General features: G+C 38.0%; 1 protein-coding gene across 1 annotated transcript in view; it reads left to right on the plus strand.

Moving 5' to 3' along the window:
* Window positions 1–17,659, plus strand: part of Cpr57A (Cuticular protein 57A) — a 73,568-nt gene that overhangs the window by 41,113 nt on the left and 14,796 nt on the right. Inside the window, exon 2 of the mRNA XM_081733906.1 lies at window positions 2,410–2,593. Within this exon, the coding sequence (XP_081590032.1) occupies window positions 2,410–2,593 (184 nt within the window). The remainder of the gene's footprint in view (window positions 1–2,409; window positions 2,594–17,659) is intronic.

Genomic DNA, 17,659 nt, shown 5'->3' on the forward strand with positions numbered 1-17,659 from the left:
ACTTCAAATCTTCCTCCAGCTGAATTGTAGTTGCATGGTCAGTAGTCCGTGCCTTCGACGCGGGATATTAGAGTTCAATTCCCGCTGGAAGTTGTGGTTTGAAACCCACATTAAGTTGTAAATTCTTGTCTCGCATAGCATCGGGGCTAACGGCTAAATTACAAATTAAATCAAAATTCAGTTCTCAATTTATGGATTTAAAAAAATCAGTCCAAACAGAGAACGAGATAGATAGATAGATAGATAGGGAGAGAGAGAGAGAGAGAGAGAGAGAGAGAGAGAGAGAGAGAAAAAGAGGTCACAAACTCAATTTCACTGATTGATTAAATTTAGCGAGATTTTAAGCACCAAAGAGAGCCGAGTTTACTGCTTAAAGCAGGATTCTAACCTCGGATTTTTATCCGAAGCAAGTATCCCATCGGAGCTTAAAGCAGGGACGAACCACATAGAAAGCATGCACCAGAGACAATTCGCCACTAAGTGACATTGTGACACACATAAAATCGTTCGGGGTGTTTAATAGTTATATCCCCTAAGTCATCCATTACATTGTTCACCCTGTAGCAGTTTAGAAAAGATATTTCTTCCTGAGCAATGTGAATTATAATTTTCGAGAGTTGCTGTCACTAAATACAAGTGTTTAAGATAAAGATAAACACATAGGATAATTGAGGCGCTTATGTATTTGGTATCAAAACCCACCAAATACATTTTTTACCGTAATTGAGTTATATATCGCTTGCTATATGTTTGATCTAAAGGAATGCCATGTAAAAATAATTTTGTTTAATACGCGTGTATATGGAACTTCATTGCACGTTTTGCGAGATTACTCGAAAGTAAGCGAATTGGATGTGGCGTATTTTGATACTAGCGCCTCAATTGTAAGTTTTCTTCCACGAAACACAGTATACGGAGCTCTACAATAACTAGTTTGTTCAGGACACAGAGGCTAAAACCAACGATCCTTATAGAACTCATTCCATTATATTATCGAAAGTCTTTCCAGTAATATATTGCACCTGATGGAATTTATATTTTCAAACTAATTCTCTGAAAATATACTTGTTCTAATTAGTGTCGTCTTCTAATCAAAAATTGAAAAATCGCTCATGCCTCATGATTAGGGTTGTCAACTGAAAAATAATAATAATAATAAAAAAAACGGCACCCTTTCAAGATTCCCTATGATATAGACCTAAGTGTGAAGTATCTCTGTTCGGTCCCATCCATGGGAAGGAAATGTGCTATCGTGAACAAAAATGCATTATCATCTGTGTTGTGCACATCCTTAGTACATTCACTAATAAATTTCAAATTTTCCCTGATACAGTTCCTGTCATCTATTTAAAATTTTCTAAACAGATGAACGAAATATATTAATCGTTGATAGTCAGTGAAAGGTGACAGTTTTTGATTTACAGAATGAAACTTACTTCTTAAATCTATACTTCAAACTAGACGAAATTGCTCCGAACTAGATACAAATTTGAAAAAAAAAAAAAGAACGGTCATAAAGGGGTTGGTAACAAGTTTGTTCCGGTCGCCGGCTTTAATCAAAATAACATCAATATTTCCAGCGAGGCCGGTGAAAAACCGGCCAGTTGGCAACCCTACTCATGATCACTAAGTAGCTAAAGAAAGGGTTCACACCAGGATATATTCGAAGTATTTCGGAGTCCAATATATTCGTTAAGTTAGAAATAGTCGTTGACGGTAGCTTCAACTCCTCAAAGTGTTCATAGTTTATTTAATAAAAATAAATAAATAAGCAAATATATAAAATAATAATGAATAGAAGAAATTACTTTTTATTGCAATTTCCAAGAAAAAAAATCAGGTTGAGTAACATTGACTTCCACATATGCTTCCGGAGTCAATTTTGTACGTAGTCTAATTCTAATTAGAATATTTAAAATAGGTAACCCGTTAATAATAATAATAATAATAATAATAATAATAATAATAATAATAATAATAATAATAATAATAATAATAATAATAATAATAATAATAAAACCGTCTCAGAAAGCACTAAAAACAAATACAATAGTATACTAAGTTTTAAAAGGTATGTTCAATCCCAAAACAGACAAAAATAAATAAATAAATAAATAAATAAATAAATAAATAAAAGCGTTGTGCGCAATGCCACGTGGGTTCAGCGCTGGCAGCTATTGCGTATTCCACATGTATACCTGGGATGAAGAAACTTCTTTACGCACATAACAAAAGCAAACGGTTCGAGGGGCGGAGGGGGAGAATTCTGTTTCCCCCCTTTTTTAAAAGTAGAATAGGACGCCAGAGAAACTTTTGTAAAACTGCTCTCTCATTACAACTTTACGCAGAATGGGTTGTGCGTGCTTCTCCTTCTCTCTTTATATAATGTGATGTTCTTCCTCTTTGCAGACGGTCTCCATGGCAACGCTGATGGGCGCCGCGACGGCTGGCAACGATTTCCCCGGGACGGTCGCCATAGAGACGGAATCCCCTCCTCCTCTGCCGTACAGCTTCAGCTACGAGGCTGGACGATTCCCAGGTCACGTGGATCGGACTCACTCAGAATCCAGAGATGAATTCGGGGTCATTCGAGGTGAGTAGATCTTTGCGGGTGGACCGTAAACTTTGCCTTTGACCTTCTACCGTGTTATTCCTTGTCTGTCTGTCTACCCATCGACAATCACACTCCTGTAATTAACTTACAATAATACAAGCTTATATTACTTAGAAAAAAGAAGATATGAACCCTCTTGAAACTTCTGTTTAAAGCGATAACACAAGTCAAATTTGAAAGTAAGGATCTGAAGCAAATAAGTAATAATAAACAAATAAATTAAAATTAAAATTAAATTAAAATGATTAAAAAGTATGCAGACAGTTTTGAACATAGTCTCCCGGTGAGAAAACATCGAACGCATTATATTTGTTCGGAATTTCACCTTAAACTGTAAATCTATTTCTCAAATATCCTATGTGCTGAAAAGCGACACTAAACTTCAACACTCTAACCTAGTTTTATATTACTAAAATTACAGAAAAATAATCCTTCCCACGAGAGTGAGTATAGAAGAAAGCAGTGGCGCAAATTTGTCTTTAACATTGGGGAGACAGTAAGACCGTTCCCATAATACTTTTTTCACGTGACGTTCAAAATATTTATGAAGTTGAGAAGCAATGCTATGGAGGATCAGGGAAACAGAGTTGTCTTCAACATTGGGGGACGGGCAGATTTGAGGCTTATTCTGGGGGGAAATCAATTTCATCTCACTTTCCTTTGTGGTAATCGGACACAAATCATCACATTTCTCCCCGAGAAACATATTTCAAATCGGAATTTTTGGGGGCACAGTTCCTCCAGTTCCAAGATTGGAAGGGACATGTCCCCCTCATCCCCCCGTGATTTGCACCAGTGGAAGAAAGGTAAAGTTTATTCTTGACATTTAGGAAGTCACGAAATTCGGCCATCCTGAAAGGTTTCTCCAAGATTTCCGTTCTGTCTCAGCAAAAGATTAGGTCTAGATTTTAACGTGATTATTAAAAGACTTAAAAGGACGAGAATAATTATTGAGTTTAAAGGAACTTACAAACAAAACAAAAAGTTTATGATAAGGTTTACATAGAAATTATATTTGAAAAAGTATATTATAGTGAATATTGTTTACATAACATTAGCTTCAAAGTTCCAAATCACAGTATAAGAAAATAGTACAATTTTAGTTCCGCCACACTGGAAATTTTAAGAAAGTTGACTCATTCTTTTACATGATTTGCCTCCTTACTGTAAGTGCATGTTGTTTTACCATTAACTAGCAACATTTTCACTAACATTAAAACAACTTCTCTTAGTTTATTCTTTTGTTTGTTTGTTTTTGCATTTCTTATCCTATTTGTGACGAATAGATGTAGAATTACAAAATACTGTGAAGCAAAGTGGCGCGTACGCTTGAAACTTACTTGACCATATTAAATTCTAACGTCATAATATGTGCAAAATATCGCAGCAGTGAATCATGAAGTGAGAAGAACGCGCACATCTATGAGAACTTTCAAGAAAATATGTTGAATTACCAGTTCACCACTCCCTTTAGCATGTAAAATACTTCAAAATATAATGGTACATGCTTTCCTACAAGATGCGAACTCATGGTGACAGTTGGAAGGGATTAATATTAATTTGGACGTTGAAAATAGGCTATTAACACACCCTGTTTCACTTTGCCTACACAATAAAAGCAAACATATCTCTCATTGGCAGTATCCCTTGTCCAGTGTTATATTAACTTGCCTCCCTCCTTCTCTCTCTCTCTCTCTCTCTCGGATGGTAAAATTTGAAAGCTGGAGCTGTTTGCTATTCAATGGGAGGAAATACCCAAGAGATAGTCTCTGACTCATATCAACGTTTCATCTGTTCTGTGTATTGTAAATCAGAGACTCTAGAGCTCATGCACTTAGTCAGAGCACGTTGGTAGGGATGCATTCGAGTCGAGTCGAGTCGAGATTTGAGCCTGTCTCGACTCGACTCGAGAAAATGTTGTCTCGACTCGTGTCTCGACTCGAAAATATGTTGCTGTCTCGACTCGTGTCTCGACTCGACAGTCTCTGTCTCGACTCGACTCGAATTCGAGTCGAGACGTCTCGAAATTCGAGTCGAGACAAAATATACGAGTTAAAATATACACACACATCAGCCAGACCGTTATAACTACCTACCTAATTGTTAGTATATCCACCTTTTGGCATGAATAACAACGGCAGCGCGTCTTGGCATGGTCGCAATGTTCCTCGGTGGGTCACTGGTGAGAGTTGGCACCACATATGCACACACAGGTAATATAATTCCCGTAAATTCCGGGGAGGGGGTGATGCACCCTCACGTCACGTTCAATCACATCCCAGATGTGATCGATTGGGTTCAGATCCGGAAAGTGTGGGGGCCAGCACATCACTTGGAACTCGCTCCTGTGTTCCTCGAACCACTCCATCACACTCCTGGCCTTGCGACATGGTGCATTATCTTGTCGAAAAATGCCACTACTGATGGGAAACATGGGCGTCATGAAGGGGTGTACGTAGTCTGCAAGCAGCGTGCGATACCTCGGCCGTCATGGTGCCTTGCTCAAGCTCCACTAGACGCATGGATGCTCACCTGAATGTTCCCCAGATAATAATTAAGCCGCAGCCAGTTTGTCTCCGTCCCGCAGTACAGATGTCAAGGAGCTGTTCCCTATGAACACTACGTATTCGCACCCTCACATCGTCATGATGAAGAAGATATCGGGATTCATCAGACAATGCAACGCTCTGCCATTGTGCCGAGGTCTAGTGGCGATGGTCACGTGTTCATTTTAGTTATAGTTGCCGATGTCGAGGTGTTAACATTCGCCATCGTTAGGAGTGTGTGTTCAGACTAGTATTGTGAAGGCCTGTGAAAAAAACGGAAATTTTGGGTTAAAAAACAGTGTTTTTACTATTTTTCCGCGCTGGGGAAAAAACGGAAAATTTGGGTATTATCAGAATCATCATTTAATCACAGAATCATTTTAGTTAATATGTTAAATCAAACATATATTTCATAGAGATATTTTGATTGTTCTATGTAAAATTCCGGAAATTTTGAAACCATTAGAAAAAATCGTTTGTTCGGAAATATTGGCAAAAACAGGAAAATGTAGTTTAAAAACTATTTGTTAGCCTGAAGCTAGTAATCTTACTTGCTGTAACATGTCTGCAACATATACAGTGGGAAGTCGAAAATCCGAACTAATTGGGACCACAGGTATTCGGATTTTCAAATTGTTCTGATTTTTGAAAATGACCAAGAAAATGCCATTTAGGCTTACATACTGTACGGTATGTTCTTCTATCGATACAGTGGTTATTCAGTACATACAGTAATTACAATACCGTACGTAAGGCTACTTACATTTAATGTTTCTGAAGAACTTGCTTGTACTCTAAATAACACTGTTCTTGTAAGTCACACTTAAAACTTATAGGCCTAAGAAAAAATAAAAATAAAAATAAATGACAAACAATTACATATAAATGAACTTTTGTAAAAACATTGACTTCACATAACGTCGATGGACACGCTATTGTTTGTTTATCGCTAGCGTTAAGACAAAATGTAAAAAGCTTCTAGGGACCGCATTCGGATTTTTGACGTTAGGATTATCGACGTCCTACTGTATATACAATGTATTTCGCTAACGGAAAAATACTTAAAGCAATAGGTTTTAATTCTACTTTACACACATATACCGCACAAGTGAGTAAATTTGAGCAGCGAGAAATATATTAAGTGAAACTTCCGTTAGTTATTATTACAGACTAGCAGAATATCCATTCTTCGCACGGGGAGAATACGTTTCATTTTGGACACAAAGGGCACCAAAACTGTCACTAATGAACTTGTGGAGCCCCAAAACTATGAATTTGACATTAATATCGATAATTTTCAATTATCTTTACATGTCATCATCCTCCTTAGAGTACTAATAGGGCTGAATTTGTGGATTTAAACGGCATCTTCTGCTCATCTCAGCGAGTATGGATTCGAGGCCATTTTCGATCATGTATATATATATATATATATATATATATATATATATATATATATATATATATATATATATATACAGAGGCGGATCCAAGGGGGCTATAGCCCCCCCCCTTGACATTCAAGTATACACTGCATAAAATGGTCTTCAATCCTGCTTTACATTTTATAAAACTGCAAACTATGGTTTAGCCCCTCCCTTGATCATATCCTGAATCCGCCACTATATATATATATATATATATATACTGTATATAATGCTAAAAAAAATTAGGGGTTCAGCTGAAATATCACACAAGACCTTAAGATAGTGTATGAATAAGCTTGTGTTTGACTCATATATATCATACAAGAAGGAATGCTTTAAGATACACTAGAAAAATGGGCACATACTGGTGTTGGGGCACGGAAAACCTTGTTCACATGGCTCATGACACAAGACGGTTATGTGTGCACCTCTCGAACTGCCCATAAACAGGCAAAGCAACAACACTGATTGTTCCTTAATATGTCATATGATCACTTCGAATAGCCAACAGGGCCTCGCACCTGCGTGGCATGGATTCAATCAGATTATCGATGAGTTCTTGGGGCATGTTGTGCCACTCATCCAGAAGAGCGACTTCCAGCTCTGGAATGGTTGTTGGATTTACTGGCCTAGCGGCAATTCGTCTGCCAAGCATATCCCAGACATGCTCAACTGGAACGAGATCCGGAGAGCATGCTAGCCGCTTCATCCGAGCGATACCCTCAGCATCTCATCCACTAACCGACCTCTGTGAGGACGAGTATTGTCATTCATAAAAAGGAACGAATCACCAATGGCACCAGCATAAGGAAGAACAAGAGTTTTCATGATCTCATCCCTATATCTGAGAGCCGTCAAAGAGCCATTTCGGATGATGTGGAGCTCAGTACGCTCACCAATGCTGATTCCTGCCTACACCATCAGTCCACCACTATGATACTGGGATCTTTCTCGCACAAACATGGGTTGTGTCGTGTTCCACACTCTCTCCAGATGAAAACACGTCGATTATTAGGCTCTACACTGAATCGAGACTCGTCAGAGAACAAAACATTGCCCCATTCATTGCGTCCCCACCCACGATGTTCCTCCGCCTACGCTCTTCGATCAACACGGTGTCGTGCAGTTAATGGGACACACACCATAGGCCTATGTGCGTAGATACCACCTTCTCGAAGGCGATTGCGGACCGTTTGAGTAGATATTATGCGTCCTGTTGTTGTTCGGAAGGCTCGCGGTAGCAGAGTTGTATTCTGGTTTCGACGGGCTGTTAACAACAGATAACGATCGTCTCTGGCTTTAGTTGCTAGTGGACGGCCCTGTCCTTGTCTTCTTCGAACACTTCCAGTTGTTTGAAATCGATTCCACAATCGGCAAATCACACTTTGTGCCACTCCTATGGCATGTGCCACCTCCCGCCATGACTGACCAGCTTCCAACCTCATTGGGGGCCGCGGTGGCTCAGTGGTAGAGCGTTCACCTCTGGTGCTTGGGGTTCCGGGTTCGATCCCAGCCCCTGCCAAGAGAACTTTGTGGTGTACAAACACCGTGTGCGTGGGTCTTGTCGGGGTTGTCCCGTTTCCTCCCACTTTCTTCATTCCATCCTTTCACTCATCTCTCATCATCACCGTCTCCTTTAGCCTAACCGGCATAACCGTGGGACGTAGAAACTTAAAGATTTTTCCCGGTCCGCATAAATTATAGCTGAATTTGCATATCATCGCTAATGGAATTGTCACCATTGATTTCAGCGACTGCGAAAACTATGGATTTGACACTAATATCGGTCATTTTGGATTACTTTTACTTGTCTCGGTATCCGATCCCCACGGTGACCCCCGGCCCGAATAGGGTGATTTGTAAGTTAATGTGATCAGTTTCACCATTGATTTCAGCGACCGCGAAAACTATGAATTCGACAGTAATATCGGCCATTTTCTATCACTTTTACATGTTTCTGTAAGCGCCCCCTGAGACCTCCTGGTACGAATTAAAAAAAAAAAAAGAAGATTCGTCTTGATCTGGGGCCTGGGCCAGGGTACCCCTGACTAAAATTTGGTAACTCTCGGTCCACTCGTCTGGTCCCCAGGCCGCATACAGACAGACAAACACAAACAAACTATTTATTTTATATATATTAGACTAGACAGATTCTTGCAAATTATGCCAGATTTTCATATTATCTTTCCGAACTAATTTTAAAGAACCGCTCCTACTTATCTTTATATATATACGCAGTATCTCTATATTTATATCTATCTATATCTATATATTATATAACAAACGTAGGAATTACACCATCAATAACGCTCCTGGAGGACCCCTTTCTAAAAAAAAAATGCTGGGGTAACACTTGTAGAAACTTCATTTTTCGTGGCAGACGATTACCGAGACCTGGTGAACAAAAAAAAAAAAAAAAAAAAAAACAGCGATCGAATTAAAAAAAAAATAGTTCTCCATAATAGTATTCACTGAGAATATTGTTATAAAATTTAAATTTTATGGGTAAATCAGTACTTTGAATACATCCACATCGTATCCACTAAGTTGCGAAATTGTGTACCTCCAGACATGGGCGGCCGAAGAAAATTTTGTAGGGGGGCATCTTCAATGTTTGCTATATTAGTCTGGCATTTAATGTGCATGATTTGTTATATTACGTGTACATTTTCGTGAGCCAGGGAGGTTCATTCTTATCAAACACGGAGATTATGAAGGAGCAGATCTACTGCACAAAATATAATAAAAACATCTCTTTCGGATTTCTATCATCCCGCAGTCCAACCCCGAGACGGAAACATAAGAGATAGGCTTTTTGTTTTTAAACAAGATAACGTGCCTAGCGAATGCTTTAAATTGTGAAGATTATATTAGTGAAAATTAAACGAATATAATTTTACAACTTAATATACATATCACTAAATGTTGAGCTCCCCGTTGCTATGTGGTTAGCGTATGCGCCTTTCTCGAACGAGGTTTGAATCATGGTAGGAGCTCATGTGTTTCAAATCCGACTTTAAACTGTACGTAATATTTAAACTGTAGAGCTTTGCTCCTGAAAACGACGCTAAACTATAATGTAATTTAATATTACTAAATATTAAAAAATAATGACTTACCAAGGTGACGTCAATTTGGCAGTCATCAAATCCATTTTATACTTTCACTTAATCCAGTGGATATTAATATAACAATTACAAGACACACGTCATCATCTTCTCATGTATCTGCATTATTTGATTCATCCATAGATTTGTTATTTGTACGCATCATTCATTTTTGCATTTTCGGTAGGGTTCAGGGTTCTTTCTTCATTTAAAGAGTCGGTTCTCTGTATTGTAAAGAGAATCAGGGGAAGAAATTTATACAAAACATGCCGCTTCCGACGCAGCACTGAAGCATTTCTTTTAGCGGTCATACCCCCCTCCCCTCTCAAGTTGTAAAGTGAGAAGGGACAGAAACATCCCAGACACTCAGGGTTCAGTTGACAATAATAAAACTATGAGTAAGTAAACATCTTGTACAGAGTCACGTTTTGCTTATTTTTGAACATTTCTGTGAATTCAACAATACAACAGCGGAAATACTAACTGATTTTATTACTCCAACCATCGCTTCAACTAAGGGTAATTCCCAACGCTCAGTGAGCCATCTAAATTTTCGTTCTTTTTCTGTTCTCCAGAGGAAAGAATGAGATTTTGCCAAGATGCTAAAGTCAAGATGCTAGATGCTAGATGGGAGTGAATTATGCTAGATCTAGCACCAAGATGCTAGATATGGCTTCACTGGCGGGCTTCGATATCTACAGAACTTTCTGCCAAAGCATACAAAAAAACACAAAGCACAATAGTTTCGATAACATCTGTGTGGTCCTTAGGTAGGCTACACATCCGGTAAGAAGCTCAATCCAAAGAGTAGTTTGCACTGCACCCGTAGCCGGCTAACAAAAGACTCGTAGCCGGCTTGTATAGATAATTGAGTTCAAATTTTCAAGTATCCATTTACTGAATGCCCATATCATGTATGCATGCATTTGCATGCATTATTTAATAAGTAAATAAAGTACACACACAATTAATTATGTCAGTGATAAACGGTGTTTATTGAAAAAAAAAACTCTCCAAACAATGAAGATTAATCTTAGACTGGACAAATGGTTATCCTTCGTTTTCATTATCATTTGGCCATGAAATAAACGCCTGACAGATATACAACCCCTATATACAACTATGTGATGTTGGAATAACTCGTAGGGTATGATGCTTTACTTTTTCAAAAATTTCAGTACTTCTAGTGAAATGATATCTTAAGTTTCTACGTCCCACTCTTATGCCGGTTAGGCTAAAGGAGACGGTGATGATGAGAAATGAATAAAATGGTGGAATGAAGAAAGTGGGAGGAAACGGGAGAACCCCGAGAAAACCCACGAGCATGGTGTTTGTCCACCACAAAGTCCACATGGCGCGATCTGGGATCAAACCAGGGACCCCATGCACCGGAGGTGAACGTCCTACCACTGAGCCACCGCGCCCCCACAGTACTTCTTGTGTACCCCTATAAATGCAATAAAGAACTAATGGCCACTTTTTTTTTTTTTTTTACAAAAATATTCAATTAGAACTGGACAATTTACATAAAATTTGGAATCGACAAATGAAAACGGCACGTTTCTAGCACTTGTGGGTTCGAGGCCTCATTGTTGAAAGGATTGGAGACAAACATATAAACTTTTCTGTGAGGAGAAACATATACGCGTAAATCTAGTATTTTAATATATAGATAATAATTGGAATAATTTTATTTTCGAGTGCCATTTTTTAATATTCGCAATATTGAAAATTTTGAACTTAAATTTTTCCCGTGTTTGAAAAAAAAAAGATATCATTACTAGTAAAATTAACCTAATACAAACATTTATTTTTTCAATTTTTCTAGAAAATCGAAAAAAACGTTTTTTTAAAAAAAACAGGTTCAAAATTTCCGGAAATTTGACAAAACTAGTTCAGATACACTTGTACTTTGCCCAGCATTAAACTTTGATCTTAGTTCCGACGCAGTTCGCCGCCTGTTCTGTTTTATCAATCTGCCCAGACTAGAACGTTCGACATCTGTAATGAGGTGGGGGCACCCAACCCCTCGACATTTGGACGTCTTTTCCCCTTGGTTTCGCCACTTGCTGAAGACAATCACCACAGCACTCCTCGAACACCTGATAAGTCCTGCAGTTTCCGAAATACTCGTGCCGAGTGTTTCTGAGCGAGCACTTTCTTCAAAATAATATTAAAAATTATAGAAAAATTTTCGAGACATTCGAGTCGAGTCGAGATTTTTAGCAGCTGTCTCGACTCGACTCGAGTCTCGACTCGAAAATTCGAGTCGAGAAATACGTTTGTCTCGACTCGTCTCGAATTTTACAAAGTGTGTCTCGACTCGAATCTCGACTCGAATTCGAGTCGAGTCGAGTCGAGATTCGAGACATGTCTCGACTCGTGCGCATCCCTACACGTTGGTACACAACATTGTACTATGCTTATTTTATGTTTAGCTTCTATTATTTTCATGTAAATGAAAAGTCTCTTTTACTGGAATTCATACAGTAAAATTTGTGTTAACAAAATCCTACGGCATCGAAACTTTCGTATAGTGTAGGCTATATTGATTTTCAATAATATTGTGTTTACTACGAAGCCCACATCCAGATAATCAGCGTGGACATACATGCATATTTTATCTAATTGTACAGCACTTGTTTATATATTAGTTCATTGTAATATGTCATATGCACCAAATGAAAATGTACTAAGCTCCCTCTTATGGCCATATGGTTAGTGTACGTGCCTTTGGCTTGGGAGATCAGATTCGATAACAGCAGGAGTTTATATGTGGTTCAGATTTCACGTTAAGATGTAAATCCACGTCTCACATAGCCTCGGTGTTGAAAGGGGCCCTAAATACCAATCTAACCAACCACGAAAATATACTACCTTAGATTTTCGGAATTATATTTCTAAAGAAACACTTTGAAGCGTACTATAACTGTTATTTAAAGATGAGCTGTTTGAAGTTACTGTGTTCGTAACAACCTTGAATTCTGCGCCAGTGTTCGGGATATGGTTCTCAAGTTTGCCATAATCGTACGCATAAGAAGTCTCTACTCTTTCGTCCATAATACAATTCGGCTATTGGAATCCTGCACGTCGTTTTATATAGCCTTTCTGAAACCATCGACTCCATATTCACATCAGTGTGGCTGCACTCTGTTTAACACGGGCACCAATGTCACAGTCAGGTTTAGCTACAATTTTTGTGTGGTCAACGGCAGAATGTGCTAGGATTGAGGTGAGGCATTATTCGACCATCCACACTTTCATTCACGTCAACTTCGACAAGTAGTGAATTGCAGCTCTGCCTGTTTTTGATTGATGTTTTCAGAACTGTAGCCGATGCAAATGATGTGTTGCGGAGCAGCACTGCTAATTATTGTTACCACCATCTCATTCTCCACACATTTTGTAATGGGTTCAACCAATGCTTCATGATAAGAGTTACAATTTTAATATCCAGCAGGGTGTTTATGGAACACTATAAACAGCTCATGGACTACACTTACTCTAATACGAACGTCTAATTTTTAATTGACTTAAAAAGAAAAAAGAAGGTTATTAATTCCACCATTTTATATATATGTTCTGGACATCTTCACGCATAACTTCGACATAGGTGTGCCGATTTTGATTAATTACTATTATTATTTGTTTGAAAGAGTATATCTTCACGGCAGTCCCATTCAAATTTCTTCAAGATCTAAGGTTACCTTTGGAGCTAAATTATGAAATATCCCAACCAATGCTGGGTTAATTACGGTAAATATGCTTATAGGCAACCAAATATTCTTTAGAGTGATTATGGTTGCATAACAGCACAGGGGTGTACTGCAAAGTTTTGGAACACTGTAATATTTTAAAGAAATGGTTACGTGTGTGCAGTTAGTTAAGCTTTTTTTTTTTTTTTTTTTAACATAGTTATAGCTTTGACTTTCATGGTTGCAATGTACGGTGTGACAAAGTTAGTTATAACTTGTTGTAGAGATTAATAAAAGATCAGGTAGGTCCTGAACTTCGATATCGAGGAAAAGGTGGGTACAGTGAGGAAGATGTTCGATGTTCAAAATCAACAAGGCAGGTTGCAAGAAAGAGTGTCATTACACGTTATTCTGTGCGTGCAATTGTCCACAAAGAGTTAGATCACAGACCATGGAAGCCTTATTATGACCAAAAGTTGTATCCAGATGATTGCGATAGGCGTGTTGAATTCTGTGAAATGATGCTCGCATGTCATGAAGGTCATTGAACTGTTTGTTTCTGTTTCTGAATGACTTCCAACCTAAACTTTAATTCGTTATTACTTCTTTCCTCGTGTTCACTTCCACCTGAAATTTTGTATTTAGACATAGTTGGCCATCCTCTAAATTGTGTCCAAGGTTCGTCAAATTCTCAGGAGCGCCAGCTAACCATTTTCTTGTAAGTACAAATGTGTTCAAAAATTTATTTCAAGCGGTTCGTTCGCTTTTCCGTGATGATCAGGCAGACAATTACGGTATCTTGTTTATATATGGACCAAATATTTGGAATTTGCTCCCTTTTCACTTTTTTTTTTTTTTTTTTGAAGATGACAGAATGTGTTCACATATTTTAAAATAAAGTATTTATATACCTAGCTTTACCTCTCTAACATAAGGAACTCGAGACATACTCTATTTTCGGCTTACATTTTAAATATTTCTTCTTACGATATAAATGTTAATAAATGTAACACGGTAAAAACCTGGCTGGAGTCAAATGGTAAGTACAGTATGAAAAAAAAAAAAAAAACATCGAGAAACATTGAAAAACATCTTTCAAGCGGTTCATTCGTTTTCCTGTGATGACAATATGTACATCCTCGATGTCATCATTCTTAAATGTTGAACAAAAATTATAGAAATTGCTACTCTTTCCCACTTAATACTGAAATATGGAAACGTGCTCACTAAATTTTAATAACGATTTTATATACTAAGTTTCATTTCACTAACGTCAGAAACTCTACTTATGGACCCACATCACATTTATGAACATTTTAACCCCATATGTTCTCTTAGCATACGCATTTCAATAAAAAACACATGACAACATTTCGAGGTAGGTTTTAACTATGTTTAAAAATAACTTCAGACATAATGGTTCAGACATTTTCCTTATGTTAAGCAACACCTTGATTAATATAATACTGACATAGATTAATAGTATTGTACCTAGGTATAATACAGACATAGATTAATAGTATTGGTACTATCTTGTATGTGTAAGTTATCTCTTGATATCAAATATTAGTTGTCATGTTTAATGTGGTGAACAATACAAAACATTTTCTGTGTTGTCGACTGGAAAGTAGTGACATTTGTCTATAATATTTATCTTACATTGAATATAATTTATCACACTAGTAGCAAATTAAGCTTGAATGCTAAAACATTGTTCAGTTTCATTTCTCAGGAGATTTTCTTTCTTGTCCAGCCATTATTTTGCCAATAGCTTATAATAAACTAACACTAGACTTCTTGCATGCATCGTCTTTAACAATATAGATGAGGTTCGAGCCTGGGGTGATTTTTATTTTTTCACTTTGACGGTAGAACTTAGGGGAGGGGAAGGGGATATATATATATATATATATATATATATATATATATATATATATATATATATATATATATATATATATATATATATATATATATATATATATATAACTTAACTCGAACCACTCGATCGATCTCGATCAAATTTTCATCATTGTTGAGGTTTGGTCCGGGGATGATTTTTATCATTTCACCTTGGCGGTGCAACGTAAGGGAGGGGAGGGAGATATATAAAAAGTGAAAGTGACTATCTTTGTTACGTAATAACTCTTGAAACACCCGACCAAAAATCGATCAAATTTTCAACATAAATGAGGTTCGGGCCTAGGAAGTTTTTTTTTCATGATTTCACTTTGACGTTAGAACTTAGGGAAGGTGGAGAGAAGTGGAGATGTATACAATGATCAAAAATGACCAATATTAGTGCCTAATCCAAAGTTTTCGTGGCCGGTGAGATGGATAGTGACACTTCCGATGCCATTTAAATCAAATTCAGACCCTATTGTCCTTTATGTCCAAAATGAAACGATTCTCCCCGTGCGAAGAACGGATAATTTGCTAGCACATAATAATATTGTTATATTTTGTGGCTCTGCTTGGCCAGGGTCAGGTTCATCTGGTTTCTAATACAGTATTTTATACCTCGGTAATTACTGCAGAATTTGAGAGCAGAGAGTAATTGGCCCATTTTCCATCGAAAATACTCGTATCGCGCAAGGTTACAAACACCTTCATAAAAAGGTCATTAAGTATTGCCGATAATTTTCCTACAAGGCTTCAAGAAGACGGTATTCCTCATCGTTATGGCATAATTGTCCGTAAATAAATTCTTGAATATCTATTTTCCAAAGTAGTGTATATTACATTAGTTAAATTTTTGATTCTTCATATATAACTACCAGGGAAGCAAGAAAGTTCGTGCGCTTTTGAATCACTCCCGCTTCCATTTGGCTGCTGCGGCGACATCTGTCCCCGTAGCATGAAAGTTTTGACTGTTTGGGAAAGCTTATTCATTGACGCATCAGCCACGGTGAATATAACAACGCATTTGTCAGTGTAGGGTGTAAAAATCGCTCGTGATCATGTCAGTGTCAAATGAAGTTTTTAGAGCTTGTTTGCTTTACGAGTTTAAATTGGGGACAAATGGTGCAGAAGCAGCTAGAAAAATATGTGTTGCGCTCGGAGAGGGTGTAATAAGTAAATGTACAGCACAAAAATGGTTCCAGACCTTTTCAACTGGTGACGAGACCTTTCAAGATAAGCCTCGCTCTGGGAGGCCTAAATCAGTGGATATGGACCACCTGAAGGCCTCTATTGAAGATTATTCCAGTCAAACATGTGAGGAACTTGCTCACCGATTCGAGGTAAGCAGGAAAATTATTCGGGTAAGTCTGCATCAGTTGGGGAAGACCTGAAAACTGGGTCAGTGGGTCTCTCACGAGCTGACCGCTATGAGCCAAGTTCTAAGACTGAATATCTGTTCATTTTTGTTGACGAGACACAAAATCTGTCCAATTTTGGACCGTATAATAACTTGTGACGAGAAGTGGGTCATGTATGACAATAAAAGACGGTCATACCATTGGCTATCACCGAATGATCCGAAGCCTTTGACTGCAAAACCGAACATCCATCAACACAAGGTTTTGCTCTGTGTTTGGTGGACTACAAACGGTATCGTGCACTACAAATTCTTGGAACGTGGTAAGACAATTACCAAAGATGTATACTCATCACAACTGAGAACGGTAGCCATCAAACTGACCCAGAAACAGCCAGCACTAGTGAACAAAAGAGGTGTGCTCTATAACCAGGACAACGCGCGCTCTCACACCGCAAAACAGGCGCTGGAAGTAATCTCAGAACTTGGTTGGGAGCTTGTATCTCATCCTCCCTACTCCCCAGATGTCGCCCCTTCGGACTGCCAGTTATTCTTGGCCATAGACAACTTTATGCGTGGCAGGCAGTTCAAGACTGAACAAGACGTCAAAAATGCAGTTGCTGAGTTTTCCGAGTCTCGGGAACAAATATTCTACAAAACTGGCATTTACAAGCTTGTTGAGCGCTGGGAGAAGGTTGTAGAAGCAAATGGAGGCTATTTTGCCGAATAAACAAACCGTTAAAACCCTGTAATTGACAGTTTTCTTCCATAGTATAAAAGCGCACGAACTTTCTTGCTTCCCTGGTACATACCATTAGACAAATACATTTAAACAGTTGGTGAACGTTGAAGGAATATTTTAATACTTAGTAATGGATAATATGGCTTCTTATGGGTACGCTACGCTTGTCATTAAAAAGCACAAGAAAAGCTTGGAAGTTGTTTCGTTCTATTTTACATCAATAAGCTATACAGTATGATTTTCTGTGCTAGAAGAGAAAGAAAATTTAG

Source organism: Thermobia domestica, chromosome 12 (genome assembly GCF_964235325.1).
Source record: "Thermobia domestica chromosome 12, izTheDome1.hap1.1, whole genome shotgun sequence".
Taxonomy (NCBI): domain Eukaryota; kingdom Metazoa; phylum Arthropoda; class Insecta; order Zygentoma; family Lepismatidae; genus Thermobia; species Thermobia domestica.